The sequence below is a fragment of the Equus asinus genome, chromosome 2 (genome assembly GCF_041296235.1).
Source record: "Equus asinus isolate D_3611 breed Donkey chromosome 2, EquAss-T2T_v2, whole genome shotgun sequence".
NCBI classification, from domain to species: Eukaryota; Metazoa; Chordata; class Mammalia; order Perissodactyla; family Equidae; genus Equus; species Equus asinus.
Genome location: NC_091791.1, coordinates 154,143,396 through 154,161,656, shown reverse-complemented (window position 1 = coordinate 154,161,656; position 18,261 = coordinate 154,143,396). Strand labels below are relative to the sequence as shown.

General features: G+C 38.3%; 1 protein-coding gene across 27 annotated transcripts in view; it reads left to right on the top strand.

Annotated features, from left to right (window-relative positions):
• MGA (MAX dimerization protein MGA) overlaps nt 1–18,261 on the top strand; it is a 155,903-nt gene that overhangs the window by 59,254 nt on the left and 78,388 nt on the right. For 26 of the 27 annotated variants that reach the window (XR_011499962.1, XR_011499959.1, XR_011499963.1 and 23 more), the window contains one exon: nt 7,504–8,634. Coding sequence is in view for 24 of the 27 variants with exons in the window: in XM_014857329.3 (XP_014712815.2) it covers nt 7,571–8,634 (1,064 nt within the window). In the remaining 3 variants the exon portion in view is untranslated. Of the gene's footprint in view, nt 1–23; nt 332–7,503; nt 8,635–18,261 lie in introns of those variants that run through there. The other variant, XM_044765098.2, reaches the window with a different exon arrangement.

Sequence of the window (18,261 nt, the reverse complement as noted above, 5' to 3'; positions counted from 1 at the left end):
GGAGGGCGTCGCTTTAGAACTGCCCCGATTGGAGTTTTTCGAGAGTTTGAAGGTCTTGTGTATTTGAGCGGCGTGAGAAGCGTTCCGCTGAGCGATCTTCGCACGCCCTGGCCAGGCTGGGCCTTGCGCGCGGCCGCTTTTGGCGTGCGCCTCTGGTCCTCTGAGCGAGGCTGCGCAGGTCGCCTCGCGCGCGTACGCGGCCTCACTTCCGCGTCGCGCCGCGAACTAACCGGGAACATCGACGCCAGAGAGCGCGGCCACGAGGCGGGCGGGGTGAGAAGTGCCCATGGCGCGGCCCTGCCCTCGCGTGCGTGGGGTGCCGCGCCGCATGGTACGATGGGCGCGGGGCTTTAGGTCGAGAGCGGTGTTTGTGCGCTTTACATTTTGCAGCCCAGGTCTCGGGGTTCCAAAACTCCGAGGGAAACGGCGCTGACGTCGCTTTTCTAAGGAGCTGTGTGCAGCGTTTTGACACCTGTACAAACGTCTCTTCTAGCATGTAATTTCCGGGCAAGTTGTTTGAGGCAGGACCGCGAGTTTAATCAAGAAGGAGGGCGAGGAAGTGAGCTGTATAGGAGTGGGAACTTGGTAAACAAAGGACCGGTGGTTCGTAAGTGCAGAAATGAGGGCGGGGGGAAACAGGTGGGTAGAGCAGGTGTTCTGTTCTTTTTTTTTCTTTCTGTGGGGCAGCCTTTGGCTGGTTCTCTGTTTATGAGATTTCCCGCTTCAGTTAAATTGTCAAGTAGGTCTCTGCTCTCAGTGGTAGGTGGGACTGGGACATTAAACCGCTCCTAGCGCCAGTAACCAAAGTTGAGGAATCTGTGTGCGAAAAGTATAGAGAAGTTAGAGATCATTTCAAACTGCGTTGAGAGTGCAAAATGTTTTGCTGTGAAGATTTTTGCTTTGCCTTCGGAACCCTGGGGATGCCTCCTTCTGGCGAGGGTGGAAGCAGGGAGGGCTGAAGGAGGTCTGAAAGGAGGCAGAACGGAGGTCTGTTCTGGTGGCAGAACAACGTGAGTAACCAAAGTACACCTTCTGAGGGAAGACTACTCTCGTAGGGTTCGCGTCGCCGAAACAGACACGTGGGTCAAGAGAACTTTTGAGCCCACCCGCGCGCCGCCCGTGCGTGTTGTGAAGCTACCCAGGCTGGTGCGGCAGGGTCCCTGGCAGAATGCTCCGCCTGTTCTTTTTGGGCGCGACGCCGCGGTTAGCCTGCAGGGAAAGTGCCTAGGGGCGGCGTGACGGCTGCTGGGAAGGGGGCTGGCCTGGGAGGGCCGAGTGGCTGGTTTTGTAGTCTCCACGGTAACCGATTGCGTCTGGATCCCGCCGAGCGATCGGCGGGTTCCGGCCGGCGGCACGTGATCTCTCCGAACTCCTCTTCCTTGGAAGAGCTTTCCTTGCGGCATTTTTCACGTGGTTCTTGGCCAGTTGGCCTCTGCAGTTGAAAAGCGGTAATTGTGGGGCGTTGATAGTCGACGGCGACTGCTCCTGCCCGGGACTAGCAGGAGACCTTTTTACTTCCAAGGGTTTGGGATCAGCACTAGTGCTTCTTAACGCCCTAGGGTTATGTTTCCACTGGTCGTGTGGGTTGAGTGGGTTGGGTTCACTTAACAGAAAACACATGCTTGGGACTAGAGGAAATGCACTGCCCTGGCTGTCTTGCCATACTTACTAAAAGTTCAACAGATTTTATTTAGGCAACTGCTAGGGACATGAGAACTTGCTAACCCGCGAGTTGTAGTTAAGGGACCAGTCCTAGGAATAGAAAATGCTCCCGAAGCCTGCAGTAACGAATCGTCTCTGGGGAGAGAAGAGGGTGTACTATCTTAAGGCAAATGCAGTTCTGTGCCTTAAAACCTAACGAATTTCATATAATACTTTGAAATTTACCTTCTAGGGTTGTAGTGATGATAAAATGCCTAGGATATTGTCTGGTCCGAAGTAAGTGCTTACTAATAGATAGCAAACGCCTTTTATTTCATTATTAAAATTAACGTACTATCAATTAAGAGCTGATAGTTGGCTGTTCCGCTGTCTGCCACCATTTGCTGTCTTATTTTCTGTTTATACTTATAGCCAAATTCTATTCTACTTATGATTTTTCAGATTTCTGGGCCCATTATATGTTGATAAATACTGAAATTCGAGTGAACCTATTCTCTCACAACTTGAATTTCAAAAACGTAGTTTAATTTTGCCATACTCTTGTAGTGAATTATATTAAGGAACAAACCAACGTCTTGGTGCCTGCTATACTATTATGGTTATTTTTAGCAACTCTGGAAACATTCAGAATGGGTTGACCAGCATTTGAATATTTTGTGTTTTTAAAGTAATAGTATTGATTTGGAATTTTGACTTGGTGTTTTTTTGGTGGAGGGTCAGTACATGAATTGTTGAATTAGGTAACTACCTAGTAAACTAGCTAGTGTATTTTGTAAGTTGTGTGAGGGTCATCGCTTTAATAGTTAAACATTTCCCAAAGAGGTCATTGGTGAAAAGATGTTTATTTATGGAACTTGCTGCATTACTTACCTGTAAACATTCTCTGTGAAAGTATATGTGTGTGTGTGTCTTTCTCATGTGACATTTTCAGAATGTTGCTTAGAGTATTTCCCATCCACAGCTAAACTTATTTCCTCGGCTCATTATTATAGCTATTTTATGTAGATAAGTGCTTGATGTTGAAAAGCTCAACTGAGATTTTTTTGAATGTTAAGTTATATATATGTGCCCAAACTCTGGTCTTCCTTAAAGCTTTTAGAGAGTCAAATACAGAATATTTTTTAGAATCTCGCTGGAAGGAGATTTGTTTCTTCATGAGTAGCCTAGCCCTTCCTAACAGTACATTTGATTTTTGCAATTGGTTCAAGTTGTCTTAGACTTCACAGTGGTGTTTTGTGTCTGAAACTGCTGAATATGCTGCATTGATTATCCTTTGACAAGAAAATCTAATATAATATCACCAAAGCATAGGCATATGCTTATATGAAGTGGAATCTGTGCTTAAAGATTGAGGTGAGGGGCCAGCCCCGTGGCTGAGTGGTTAAGTTCAGGCGCTTGGCTTCATCCGGCCAGGATTCTGCTGGTTCAAATCCTGGGCGTGGACATGGCACTGCTCATCAGGCCATACTGAGGTGGCATCCCATATGCCACAACTAGAAGGACCCGCAACTGAAAATACACAACTGTGTACTGTGGGGCTTTGGGGAGAAAAAGGAAAAAAAAAAAGATATGGAATAACAATTTGATGCCTTGTTCCTAAACCAGTAGCAATGTTTGGTTGAAGATGGTGATGGTTTGAGTCATAAGTTAGATCTTTATGGGACTGGCCCCATGGCCCAGTGGTTAAGTTTGTGCGCAGCCCAGGGTTTCGCCAGTTTGGATCCTGGGCGCGGACCTAGCATGGCTCATCGGGCCATGCTGAGGCAGTGTCCCACATTGCACAACCAGAAAGACCTACAACTACAATATACAACTATGTACTGAGGGGCTTCCCGGAGAGGAAGGAAAAGGAGAAAAAAAAAGATTGGCAACAGATGTTAGCTCAGGCGCCAATCTTTAGATCTTTGGTTTTATGCATTTGATCAACTCATGGAATGACTTGGAGGATTTTTTGAAAAAAGATCTTATACAGATCAGAAGTCTAAAAATTCTAACTTTTTCTTGTCTTCATATACATTTTTACATTTTAAAAATTATATTAGATACCTGTGTACAGCAGAGTCCAAATAGGGCAGTCTGCTTTTCTGCACTTGTTTTTTTTGTTTAGGCAAAAAGAAAAATTTGAGATGCGTGTGTGACATTTTGTAGATTAATTATTTAAAGTTAGTGATTTTTAAAGCATTGGTTAAAACTTGTTTGCCCTAGTTTTACCTGTAATGATCTGAAAACCAAGATTTTAATATTATTAGAAGATAGTGTTTAAGAGATTTCAACTGTTTATTCATAGGTTTGGGATTGCTAAAATTTTTTGTTAGGTAGTCCTTTGGCACCTTAGTCATATTTAAATACACTTTAATAAGAATGTTTTGTATGATTGCTCACAAAAATAATTGGTGATTTGTAACAAAACCTTGAACTTTATGGGGTAGGTACAGGATTAGGAGTTTGCATTGTTTGTGTTATACACCATTGCAGAGATAGTCATTTTTGTTCTCTAAGCTTTACTGTTTTTACCTTTGTCACCTTATTTGTGACTTCTAAGTATGTTTAAATTTTTTTGAATTTAATTTTTTTAATTTTTTATTTTTTAATTAAGATTATGATAATTTACAACCTTGTGAAATTTCAGTTATACTAAGTATGTTTAAATTTTGTCTTAGCCATCTCTGATAGGTTTTGCTTACACTGGTTAGTGTTAGGAAACTGATAACTTAATTGTCTGAAGCCTGAGGCAGTTTTTGAAAAGAATCACCCTAAATTTTTTCTACGGCTTAAAAATAAACTCCAAATCACAGGAGAGATTCTTTTTATACCTTTCCTTGGATTTAGAGCTTTAGTGTTAGGAAGTGGGTTTTTGTTTTTATATCTAGCCATAATAGGAAACAATAGCCTACTTTTATGAAGTCTTGATTTTTAAAATATGTGTTATCCTCAGGCTAACAAATATTTTAAGTTTTGGAGCTTTTTTTTTTAAAGATTTTATTTTTTTCCTTTTTCTCCCCAAAGCCCCCTGGTACATAGTTGTATATTCTTCGTTGTGGGTCCTTCTAGTTGTGGCATGTGGGACACCGCCTCAGCGTGGCTCGATGAGCGGTGCCATGTCTGCGCCCAGGATTCGAACCCATGAAACACTGGGCTGCCTGCAGCGGAGTGCGCAAACTTAACCACTCGGCCACGGGGCCGGCCCCAAGTTTTGGAGCTTTTAAAACAATTTTCTTATTTTGTCGTGTGGCCAGTTCTGAAAGAAGAGGTAAAATTCAGATGCTTTTGCTACTTGTCAGTAGCTCTGATGAAAGGTAAAATTAGACTTTTTAATTAAAATGAGGAGCAGCAATAAGTGGCTGAATTTGATTAATCAAAATTACTGACCCACTTACATAGGAGTAGTGATGTAGCATCTTTTTTGTATAAAAGCTATTTGGAGGAGATAGCTCTATATCTTGTAGAATATTAGGTAATTTAACACGTCAGTTCAGTTGAATTTAACAATCGCAGGTTTCTTTATAACTTTTAATGGGGTATATAATTCACATAACATAAAATGGACCATTTTAGAGGATACACTTTAGTGGTTTTTAGTTCTTGAACACGTCTGTCACCCCCAAAGAAACCCCATACCCATTAGCAATTGTCCCAAATATCCCTCTCCTCCTACCCTGGCAACCACTAATCTACCTTCTGTCTCTATAGATTTGTCTGTTCTGGACATTTCATATAAATGGAATCATACAACATATGTGGTGTTTTTATTATAACTTTTAAGAATTAATTTATTTATTTTAACTTTATTTATTTGTTTGCTGAGGAAGATTAGCCCTGAGCTAACATCTGTGCCAGTCATCTTCTTTTTTATAGTGAGTCACTGCCACAGAACAGCCACCAATGAGTGGTAGAGGTCTGTAACTGGGATCTGAACCCAGGCTGCTGAAGCAGTGTGCTGAACTTAACCAGTAGGTCATGGGGCCTTAACTTTATTTTTTGAATACGTTGTATGTTCACAAGATACAAAATTTAGAAAATCTCAGAGAATGTGTTTTCCCAGCCACTCTATTTTCCCTTGATATAGCCAATGGTACTAGGTCCTCTTCTGTATTTACAGATAGTCTATGTCACGCAAATACATACGTATTCTTTTCTTTCTTTGACGTTTGTTTTTTTAACTATGTAAAGAACTATAGCATAATCTATAACTCATTTGAACATTTTGTCCTTAATATATGTTGTAAATAATTTTGAGTGGGTCTATAAAGTTTATACATTCTGTTTTATAGCTGCAGAATATTCCACTCTATGGATTTGCCACCATTTATTTAACCAGTCTCTGTTGATGGACATTTTCCCCCCAGGCTTTTGCTGTTATAAATGGAAATGCAGGGAATAATCTTGTACATATCATTTATCATGGATGTGTGTGCGTGCACACTCTTGTGTATATTTAAGATAAAGTCCTGGAAGTATGCATTTGTACTTTTGATATTTTTATGTTGCCCTGTGTCATAGAGATTCTGTCATCTTACCCTCTCAGGTACTGGTTAGATGAGAATGCCGTTTGACCTACACCCTTTCCAACAACCTCTACGAAACTCTGATTTTTGCCATTTGATAGGGTAAAACAATATCTCAGAATGGTTTTAATTTGCATTTTTTCCTATTCTGAGACTGTACATTTTCATAGACATTTGCTTTTTCTATCCTTTGCCCATATTTATATTTGGTTTTTGGTCTTATTGATTTATAGGCACACTTTTTTTTTTTAAAGATTTTATTTTTCCTTTTTCTCCCCAAAGTCCCCCGATACATAGTTGTATATTTTTAGTTGTGGGTCCTTCCAGTTGTGGCATGTGGGATGCCGCCTCAGCATGGCTTGGTGAACGGTGTCATGTCCACGCCCAGGATCAGAACCAGTGAAACCCTGGGCCCCGGAAGCAGAGCACGCAAACTTACCCACTTGGCCATGGGGCTGGCCCCTGTAGGAACACTTTTTATGTTAGGGAATTGAGTTCTTTGTGATAGAAGTTGCAAGTACTTTTTCCCAGTTAGTCATTTTTTTTTTTTGATTTTGCTCGAATGATTTCTGTCAGATGTAAAAAATTTAGATGATGGTGAATTTATCAAAAATGTTTTTGTCTTATTGGCTTCTAGGTTTTGTGTCCTACTTATTATCAAAAAGCTTTTCTCAGGATTTCTTTAAGAATTAAAAAAAATATGGTGAGACATTGCGTAGGGAGGATTGAAATGTTTGATTCTTCTGAAATTTCTTTCAATGAGAGATCTGAAGTGTAGAGCTGACTGTTTCTTTCCTAGTAAGTTGCAGTGATTTGTCATGGTTTCTTTAAATATATGTGTTAACAAGTTAAGATAGCATTTTACTTATTTATGAATCCATGCCAAAACCATTATAAAGAGCTAATTCTGTACAGTGGTAACATGGAAATTTATTTATTTTTATTCATCCCAGGAGAACTTGCTGTGTAACGAAATCCTCTAGCAAATTAATTCATGAAGTGTGAGGGTCCTTTTTAAATGCAAATAACCTTCCAATGTAATCTCCTTAAGTTTGTATACTTTTATATAGTTTTTCTAAAACAAGTGTATAGTATCTATAGTGAGTTATTGGAGGGCTGGGATATGAGTAATTTAATTAGATTAACTGGAAAAACGTAATTAAAAATTTCAGAATGAATGTCCGTACAGTGATTGAGAAAAAGGTAGAAGCAAAAAGTCTTAGGAGAATTTAAGCATATATTTTGGGGGTAATATATTCTTGTATTTTTGTTAACAAAGTAAATATTCAATTGATTAAAGGATTTTTGTTTTTTGTTTTTTTGTTTGTTTTTTTAGGCTAGTGAGGCCATTGTGACTATGTGGTGACTACAGTTATCTTACTCCTGAGTTTCCCACTGGAATCATGGAGGAGAAACAGCAGATTATATTGGCTAATCAAGATGGTGGGACAGTGGCAGGAACAGCACCTACCTTCTTTGTCATCCTAAAACAGCCAGGAAACGGCAAAACTGATCAAGGAATTTTGGTTACTAATCGAGATGCCTGTGCTTTGGCTAGTAGTGTGTCATCACCAGGAAAATCTAAAGGGAAGATTTGCCTTCCAGCTGATTGTACTGTAGGAGGAATCACTGTCACCTTGGATAACAATAGTATGTGGAATGAGTTCTATCATCGAAGCACAGAGATGATTCTGACCAAGCAGGGAAGACGCATGTTTCCTTACTGTCGTTATTGGATAACAGGTTTAGATTCAAATATGAAATATATCCTTGTCATGGATATATCTCCTGTGGATAACCATCGTTATAAATGGAATGGTCGCTGGTGGGAACCTAGTGGGAAGGCTGAGCCCCATGTTTTGGGGAGGGTTTTTATTCATCCAGAATCTCCTTCCACAGGTCATTATTGGATGCATCAACCAGTATCTTTCTATAAACTCAAACTTACCAACAATACACTGGACCAAGAAGGGCATATCATCTTGCACTCTATGCATCGATATCTGCCAAGGCTTCATTTGGTGCCTGCAGAAAAGGCTACTGAAGTGATACAATTAAATGGCCCTGGTGTCCACACTTTTACGTTCCCACAGACGGAATTTTTTGCGGTAACAGCTTATCAGAACATTCAGATTACCCAGCTGAAAATAGATTACAATCCGTTTGCTAAAGGCTTCCGGGATGATGGACTGAATAGTAAGCCCCAGAGAGATGGAAAACAAAAGAACAGCTCTGATCAAGAAGGGAGTAGTGTTCCCAGTTCTCCTGGTCAACGAGTCCGTCTTACAGAAGGTGAGGGGTCAGATATACAGCTAACTGATTCGGATGCTTTATCGAGAGGTCATGAAACATCAGGCAAGGGTTTGGAGAAGCCTTCCCTTAATGTAAAACGAGACTTTCTTGGTTTCATGGATATTGATTCAGCACTTGGTGAAGTTCCTCAGCTGAAGCAAGAGGTTTCTGAAAGGTAAGTAACAATCTTTCTGTTCTTAGAGATAAAAAGAAGATTTTGGACTTAACATATCGGTTAGGTGGACTGCTGACTTTAGATATTGGTAAATGTAAGCCAATATAAAATATACCACAATTGCTTTTACATTCTATGAAGTGACAGTTCGTTTTTCTGTAATGAACATCAACTGAGTTCAGGAGCCAGAATCGTAGGCAAATTAGATGACTTAACAGAATGGGGATCTTTCATTCATTTACATTTAGAATTTTGTTAATTATGCATGTGTGTTTCTTGGTAATATATATAGACAACTCGATTAATTGAGGAAGGGAAAAGAAATGACCCCTAAATTATAACTGAAACAAAACTTAACCTAAATGAGGCACAAAAGGGATTCACAGTAAACTTATTTATATCTAATACTTAAGAATTTACTGCTCTGTGGACATCTTAATCCATAAATTACCTGACTGCAAAGCAGGCTGAAGATTGTTATCTGTTAAAATAGCATGATATATTGTTGTGCATTTTTTATTTGAACTTATATTAATTATTTAAAAATTTTTTTTATCAAAGATTTTTTTTTTGAGTTAGGTTCACAGCAAAATTGAGAGCAAGGTACAGAGATTTCTCGTATACCCCCTGTCTGCACACATGCATAGCCTCCCCAATTATCAACATCCCCTACCAGAGTAGTATATTTGTTTTTTTTTTTTTTTTAAATTGAGTTCCGTTTTTTTTTTGTTTTTTTTTTTAAGATTTTATTTTTTCCTTTTCCTCCCCAAAGCCCCCCAGTACATAGTTGTATATTCTTCGTTGTGGGTTCTTCTATTTGTGGCATGTGGGACGCTGCCTCAGCGTGGTCTGATGAGCAGTGCCGTGTCCGCGCCCAGGATTCGAACTAACGAAACACTGGGCCGCCGGCAGCGGAGCGCGCGAACTTAACCACTCGGCCACGGGGCCAGCCCCCCAGAGTAGTATATTTGTTATAATTGATGAACCTACATTGACACCTCATAATCACCCAAAGTCCATAGGTTACATTAGGGTTCACTCTTGGTGTTGTACATCCCATGAATTTGGACAAATGTATAATGATGCATATCCACCATTAGAGAATCATACAGAGTATTTCCATTGCTCTAAAAATCTTCTGTGCTCTGCCTGTTAATCCTCCACTTCCTTCCTAACCTCTGGCAACCTGTGATCTTCTCATTGTTTCCATAGCTTTGCCTTTTCCAGAATGTCATATAGTTGGAATCATACAATATAGAGCCTTTTCAGATTGGCTTCTTTCACTTAGTAACATGTATTTAAGGTTCCTTCATGTCTTTTTGTGGCTTGATAGCATGTTTCTTTTTAGTGCTGAATAATATTCAATTGTCCAGATGTACCAGTTAGTTCATTCACCTACTGAAGGACATCTTGGTTGCTTCCAAATTTTGGTAATTATGAGTAAAGCTGCTGTAAACATTCACGTCCAAGTTTTCAGTTCATTTCAGTAGATACCAAGGAGCATGATTGCTAGATTGCGTGGTAAGAGTATGTTTAGATTTGTAAGAAACTGCCAAAGTGTCTTCTGAAGTGGCTGTACCATTTTGCATTACCATCAGCAATGAATGACTTCCTGTTGCTTTACATCCCTGTCAGCATTTGGTGTTGTCAGTTTTCTGGATTTTGGCCATTTTGATAGGTGTCTAGTGGTATCTTGTTTTAATTTGCATTTCCCTGATGACCCATGATGTGGAGCATCTTTTCATACACTTATTTGCCATCTGTATATCTTCTTTGGTGAGGTGTCTGATAGGTCTGTGGCCCAATTTTTAATCAGATTGTTTTCTTATTATTAAGTTTAATGGGTTCTTTGTATATTTTGGATAATAGTCCTTTATCAGATATGTCTTTTGCAAATATTTTCTCCCAGTCTGTGGCTTGTTGTCCTGTTCTCATGACGTCTTTCACAGAGCCGAAGTTTTTTATTTTAATGAAGTTCAGCCTATGAATTATTGCTTTCATGGATCATGTCTTTGGTGTTGTAGCTAAAAAGTCATTGTCATACGCAAAGTCATGTAGGTTTTCTCCTGTGTTATCTTTTAGGAGTCTTATAGTTTGTGTTTTGCATTTTGGTTTATAATTCATTTTGAATTAATTTTTGTGAATAGTGGAAGGTGTGTGTCTGGATTCATTTTTTTGCATGTGGACGTCTGGCTGTTCCAGCACCATTTATTGAAAAGAGTATCTTTTTTTTTTTTTTTAACAGTTTTTTTTTTTTTCCTTTTTCTCCCCAAAGTCCCCCGGTACATAGTTGTATATTCTTGGTTGTGGGTCCTTCTAGTGGTGGCATGTGGGACGCTGCCTCAGCGTGGTTTGATGAGCAGTGCCATGTCCGCGCCCAGGATTCGAACCAACGAAACACTGGGCCACCTGCAGTGGAGTGCGCGAACTTAACCACTCGGCCACGGGGCCAGCCCTGAGAAGACTGTTTTTACTTCATTGTATTGTCTTTGTTCTTTTGTTAAAGATCAGTTGATTCTATTTATGTGGGTCTGTTTCTGAACTCTAGTCTCTTCCATTAACCTCTTCGTCTGTTCTTTCACCAATACCACACTGTTTTGATTACTGTAGCTTAATAGTGAGTCTTGAAGTTGGGTTGTGTCAGCCCTCTAACTTTATTCTTCTCCTTCAATATTGTGTTGGCTATTTTTGGTCTTTTTATTCTCCATATAAACTTTAGAATCAGTTTATTGATACCCATAGAATACCTTTCTGGGAGTTTGATTGTGGTTCCATTAAATCTGTAGATCAAATAGGGAAGAACTGACATCTTGACTGTATTGAGTCTTCCCGTCCATGAACATGGAATATCTATCCATTTATTTGGTTCTTTAATTTCTTTCATCAGTTTTGTGATTTTTCCTCATACAAATCTTGTACATATTTTATTAGATTTATATACCTAAGTATTTTATTTTTTTTGGGTGGTAATGTAAATGGCATTGTGTTCTTAACTTCTTCACTTGTAGATTGCTGGTATATAGAAAGTGATTGACTTTTGTATATTAGCTTGTATCTCGCAACCTTGCTATAATTGCTTATTAGTTCCGAAGTTTTTTTGTTGATTCTTATGGATTTTTTACCTAGATGATCATGTCATTTGTGAACAAAGACAGTTTTATTGTTTCTTTCTCCCCAGTCTGTATTATTTTTGTTTCCTTTTCTTGTCTTACTGCATTAGCTAGGACTTCTAGTATGATGTTGAAAAGGAGTGGTGAGAGGAGACTGCTTTGCTTTGTTCCTGGTCTTGGTGGGAAAGCTTCTAGTTTCTCACCACTAAATATTATGTTAGCTTTAGGCTTTTTGTAGATATTGTTAATCAAGGTGAGGAACTTCCCCTCCATTCCTAGTTTACTGAGAGTTTTTATCATGAGTGAGTGTTGGATTTTGCCATGTATTTTCTGAATCTGTTGATATGATCATGTGATTTTTTTCTTAGTCTTTTGATATGATGGATTACATTAATTGACATTTGAATGTTGAACCAGCCTTACGTATGTTGGATAAATCCTACTTGGTCATAGTGTGAGATTCATTTTATACCTTGTTGAATTCGATTCACTATTATTTTGTTGATGATTTTTGCATCTATGGTCAGGAGAGATGATGGTCTGTTATTTTCTTTTCTTATAATATCTGTCTGTTTTTGGTATTAGGGTAATCCTGGCCTCATAGAATGAATTGGAAGTATTTTCTCAGCTTCTGTCTTTTGAAAGAGATTGTAGGGAATTGGTATACTATCCTCTTTAAATGTTTGGGAAAATTCATCAGTGAACTCATCTTGACCTGGGGCTTTCTCTTTTGGAAGGTTATTAGTTATTGATTCAATTTCTTTAATAGATGTTGGCCTATTCTGATTATTAGTTCTTCTTGTGTGAGTTTTAGCATATTATTTTTCAAGAAATTGGTCCATTTCATCTGGTTTATCAAATTCGTGGACATAGAATTGTTCATAGTATTCCTTTATTATCCTTTTCATGTCCTTGGGATCTGTAGTGATGTCCTCTCTTTCATTTCTGATAGTAGTAATTTGTGTCCTCTCTTTTTCTTAGGTAGCCTGGCGAGAGGCTTCTTGATTTTACTAATCTTTTCAAAATAACAGCTTTTGTTTTTGTCTCTTAGTTTTCTGTTTTCAATTTCATTGATTTCGGCTCTGATTCATATTATTTCTTTTCTGCTGCTTTTTAATTTGCTTTTCTTTTTCTAGTTTCCTAAAGTGGAAACTTAGATTATTGATTTTAGATTTTCCATCTTTTCTAATATATGCATTTAATGGTATAAATACCCCTCTAAGCACTACTTCTCTGCATGCTACAAATTTTGATAAGTTGTATTTACATTTTCATTTAGTTCAGATATTTTAAAATTTCTTTTAAGATCTCTTCTTCTTGGACCCATGTGTTATTTAGAAGTGTGTTGTTTAGTCTTCATTTCTTTTGGGATTTTCCAGTCACCTTTCTGTTAATGATTTCTAGTTTAATTCCACTGTAGTCAGAGCGCAGACATTTCTTGATTTCTAGTCTTTTAAACTTATTAATATGTGTTTTATGGTCCATCCAGAATGTAATTTATCTTGGTGAATCTTTCATATGAGCATAAGAAGAATGTGTATTCTGCTGTTTTTGGTTAGTCTGTAGATGTCAATTATTTTCAGTTGATTGATAGTGTTCTTGACAACTATGTCCTTAACAGATTTTCTGTCTCCTGGATCTGTTTCTGATAGAGGATGTTGAAGTCTACCTATAATAATAGATTTATCTATTTCTCCTTGCAGTTCTATTAATTTTTGCTTCACATAGTTAGACACACTATTCTTGGACACATGTGTTAAGGATTGTTATGTCTTCTTGAAGAATTGATTCTTTATCATTATGTAATGCCCTTCTTTATCCCCGATAACTGTCTTTACTTTGAAGTCTGCTCTCTCTGAAATCAAGATAGCTACTTGTATTTTCTTTTGATTAGAGTTAGCATGGTATATTTTTCTCCATCCATTTACTTTTAATGTTTATGTGTCTTTATATTGAAAGTGGGTTCTTGTTGACAATATATAGTTGGGTCTTGTTTTTTGATTCATTCTGACAATCTCTCTCTCTCGGTGCATTTAGACTATTGACATTCAAAGTGATTATTGATACAGTTGGATTAATATCTACCATATTTGTTAGAGTTTTCTCTTGCCTTTTTTCTTGCTACTATTTTTGTCTTCCACTCTTTTTCTGCTTTTTGTGGTTTTGATTGAGCATTTTATATGATTCAGTTTTCTCTCCTTTCTTAGTATATCAGTTGTACTTTTTTTTTTTAGTGATTGCTCTAGAGTTTGAATCTACATTTACAATGTATTCAAGTCCACTTTCAAATAACACTATACTGCTTCACAGGTACTTTGTAATTCCTTCTTCCTATCATTTGTATCATTGCTGTCATTCATTTCACTTACATATAAGCATATGTACGTATAATATATACATAAGCACATATAATCAAATAGATTGTTGCAATTGTGATTTCGAACAGACTCTTACCTGTTAGATCACTAAGAATAAGAAAAATAAAAGTTTTTATTTTACCTTCATTTATTTCTTTTTTGTTCTTTCTTTATGAAGATCTGAGTTTCTGACCTATATTATTTTCCTGTTGTTGAAGAACTTCTTTTTAACATTTCTTGCAAGTCAGATGTACTGGCACCAAATTCCCTCAATTTTTGCTTGAGAAAATCTTTATTTCTCCTTCAGTTTTGAAGGATAATTTTGTAAGGTACAGAATTCTAGATTGACATTTTACTCTCTGAAAACTTTAAATATTTTACTCTCTTCTTGGTTCTGTGGTTTTTGAGAAGTTGGATATGATTTTTATCTCTGTTTCTCTATAAGTAAGGTGTCTTTTTTTCCTCTGGCTTCTTTCAGTATTTTTTCTTTATCTTTGATTTTCTGTAGTTTAAAAATATCACTGTGTAGTTTTTTGGGCACTTATCCTGCTTGGTGGTCTGTGAGCTTCTGGGTCGGTGGTTTGGTGTCTGACATTAATTTGGTGAAATTCTCAGTCATTATTCTTTCAAATAGTTCTTTTGTTCCTTACTTTCCTCTCCTGGTATTCCCATTATGTGTATGTTACACTTTTTGTAGTTGTCCCACAGTCCTTGGATATTCTGTTCTGTTCTTTTCAGTGTTTGTTCTCTTTGCCTTTCAGTTTTGAAAATTTCTGTTGATATGTCTTCATATGCAGAGGTTGTTTTCACAGCTGTGTCCAGTCTACTAATAAGCCAGCAAAGGCATTCTTCATTTCTTTTACCATGTTTTTGATCTTTAGTATCCCTTTTTGGTTCTTTCTTAGGATTTTCACTTTTCTGCTTATGTTTCCCATCTGTTCTTGCATGTTGTCTCCTTCAGCCATTAGAACCTTTAGGATATTAATCATAGTTATTTTAAATTCCCAGTCTGATAATTCCAACATGCCTGTCATGTCTGGTTTTGTTCTTTGCCCTGTGTCTTCAAATTGTGTTTTTTGCCTTTTAGTATGCTTTGTAATTTTTTCTCAGTAGCTGGACATGATGTACTGGGTAAAATTAACTGCTGTAAATTTGGTGTTAAGGTGTAAGTGTGGGGGGAGAGGAAGTGTTCTATAGTCCTATAATTAGGTCTCAGTTTTTCGGTGAGCCTGTTCCTCTGGACTGTGAACTTCACAATTGCTTCTCATTTCTCCCCTCCCTGCTTGACGTGGGACAGGATTGGCTACAGTGGGCTGGAGTTGGTCATTTCCCTTCCTTCAGGTCAGGCTCTGATAAAACCCCAGCAGGTTAGCCTCTGGCTAACTAGTTTCTCCAGAGGTCAGGCCTTGTTGAGAAGAACAGAGTGCTCCCCCCCTCCTCCTAGGGATTTTTCTCAGGGCATATTTACTGTGAGAGTCTTTTCTAATTCCTGGAGGTAAAATTCACAAAAGTGTGGGAGCTCTCTTCTCCCCCATGACTGAATCCTCTGGAGCTTCTAAGTGTCAGACTTCTCCACACTGAGCCTCCAGCAGTTTGTCAGAGGTTGGGTTTTCCTGCCCTGACACTGATTCCTGCAGTGGTTTCCACTTGTCAGTCTCTCTACTGGTAAAGCCACGATCCCCCCTGTATTCACCTCTCTCAGCATTTTGCACTGTGTTCTCACCTCTCATGGATCCAAGAAGAGTTCTTGATTTTTCAGTCCATTTAGTGTTTTATTTGTTAGGACATAGTGGCAATTTCCAAGCTCTTTACTTGTGGAACCTGGGAACCAGAAACTTGCTTTATTTTGAATGTTAGAAACCAAGTTCAGTGGAAGTAAAACCCAGCCCAATACTTTTACTTTACCTTCCCTTTCTCACTTAATTGATATCCCATTAATAGCTACTGTTTCAGTTTGGAATCCCTATGCTGATGAGTTCTCCTTGACTTGTCTATTGGCAAGTTCGTGCTTTGTTTTTTCTAAGCGTTGACAGGTACAGTGAATGCTACTAAAGCAATGTACATGTTTTCCCTTTTTTTCTGTGAAGTGGGGAAGTTGTTTTCAGTTTACGCTTTTTATTGTGGCATTTTTTGTAGTTGCAGCTAGTAGATGCCATCTATCATACTTGATTCTCCAACTTACAGTCTCATCATCTGGATTACCCAACAATTAAAAAAAATTTTAAACACTTCACCACCAATATTTTTATCCTTGTCATCCAAAAGCAATTTAATCTGTCCTTGGATCATGGAGAACTTATTTTTAAAATTACTTTGGAGGCCAGAGTGAGGAGGGAGTTTGTTAACTGAAAGAGACAGATGTTTTTATTATTTATCTTTGTTATATGTTATATTCTTTGATTTAGACAGCAGTTTTTGATGTTATATCTGGTTGAGCTTTTAATCTTAATAGATCAAGAAAATGGTTCTGATTTATGAATGCATAAATATCTCTGTCACTGATAGGAAAAACACAACTTGAAGTACATGCCTCAAGAAATAGCATTGTCTTCATGTGTGAAAATGGTATTTAGCTATATGCAAACTTTGTCTCCAAATGCTTAGTTTGGGAGTCCAGATAATTTTAAGGCAGGGGTTGGCTAAATTTGACCTGTAGCCTGCCTGTTTTTGTTTGTATAAAGGATATGTGACAGACCATATGAGGATTGCAAGGTCTAATTACTATCTGCCCCTTACAAAAAGTTTGCCAACTTCCAATTTACTGATTTGTCTTTAAGAAAAAATTATATGTTTCTCCTATTTGCTACTCAACCCACTGAAATATAATTGCTCCATCATTCCATTTTAATTGTTTTAGTTAATGTCATCAGTGGATTCTTTATTTGTAAATTCACTGATCATTATCCAGGCTTTTTTTGTTACATATGCTATTGTTTAACCATCTCTTACTTTAAACTCTATTTTTTCTTTTTTTCTGTGGAAGATTAGCCCTGAGCTAACAACTGTTGCTAATCTTCCTCTTTTTTTTTCTTTTTGCTTGAGGAACGTTAACCCTGAGCTAACATCCCTGCCAGTCTTCCTCCACTTTACATGTGAGTTGCCACCATGGCATGGCTGATGAGTGGTGTAGGTCCACACCCAGGGTCTGAATCTCTGATCCTGGGCTGCCACAGTGGAGCGCACCAAACTGAACCACTACATCACAGGGCTGGCCCCTATTTTTTCTTTTTTGGTCTGTACCATGTCATTCACCTGGTTCTCCTAACTCTTGATTTTTCCTTTTTTTAGCCCTCTTCATTGATTCCTCTTAATATATTCAGCTGTTTATTAAATGATGGTGTTTCCTGATATTATGTTCTTATAGTCTTATCATGACTTTGTCCTCTGCTCCCGTCTAATATTGATTATTTTGAGAGCCAACAATACCCTTAGCTTAGATTTGACTGATTTCTTAGCTCCAGACCTCTAAATGAGCCTGGCTCCTGGAATTCTACCTACAATGGTCATGTTATCATCAACTTCAACTGAATTTTTTCATCTTAAAACCTCCTCTTTTTCTTCTTTCTTTTTTTATAGTGAGGAAGATTGGCCCTGAGCTAATATCTGTTGCCAGTCTTCCTCTTTTTGCTTGAGGAAGATTGTCCCTGAGCTTATGTGTCCCTGAACTAACATTTGTTTGTGCCAGTCTTTCTCTATTTTGTATGCGGGATGCCTCCACAGCATCGCTTTATGAGTGGTGTTTAGGCCCACACCCTGGATCCAAACTTGTGAACCCCATGCCACTGAAGCGGCACATGTAAACTTAACCACTACATCACTGGGCTGGCCCCAAAACCTGCTCTTCTTTTGTTTTTTTTTTTGTATTTTGGGGTTTTTTTTTTGAGGAAGATTAGCCCTGAGCTAACATCTGCCACCAATCCTCCTCTTTTTGCTGAGGAAGATTGGCCCTGAGCTAACATCTGTGCCCATCTTCCTCTATTTTATATGTGGAATGCCTGCCACAGCATGGCTTGACAAGCAATGTGTAGGTCCACACCCGGCATCTGAACTCGTGAACCCCAGGCCACCGGATTGGAATGTGCGAACTTAACCGCTGTGCCACTGTGCTGGCCCCTACTCTTCTTTTGTATTAGGTGTCATAGTCATTCCTATTGGAAATC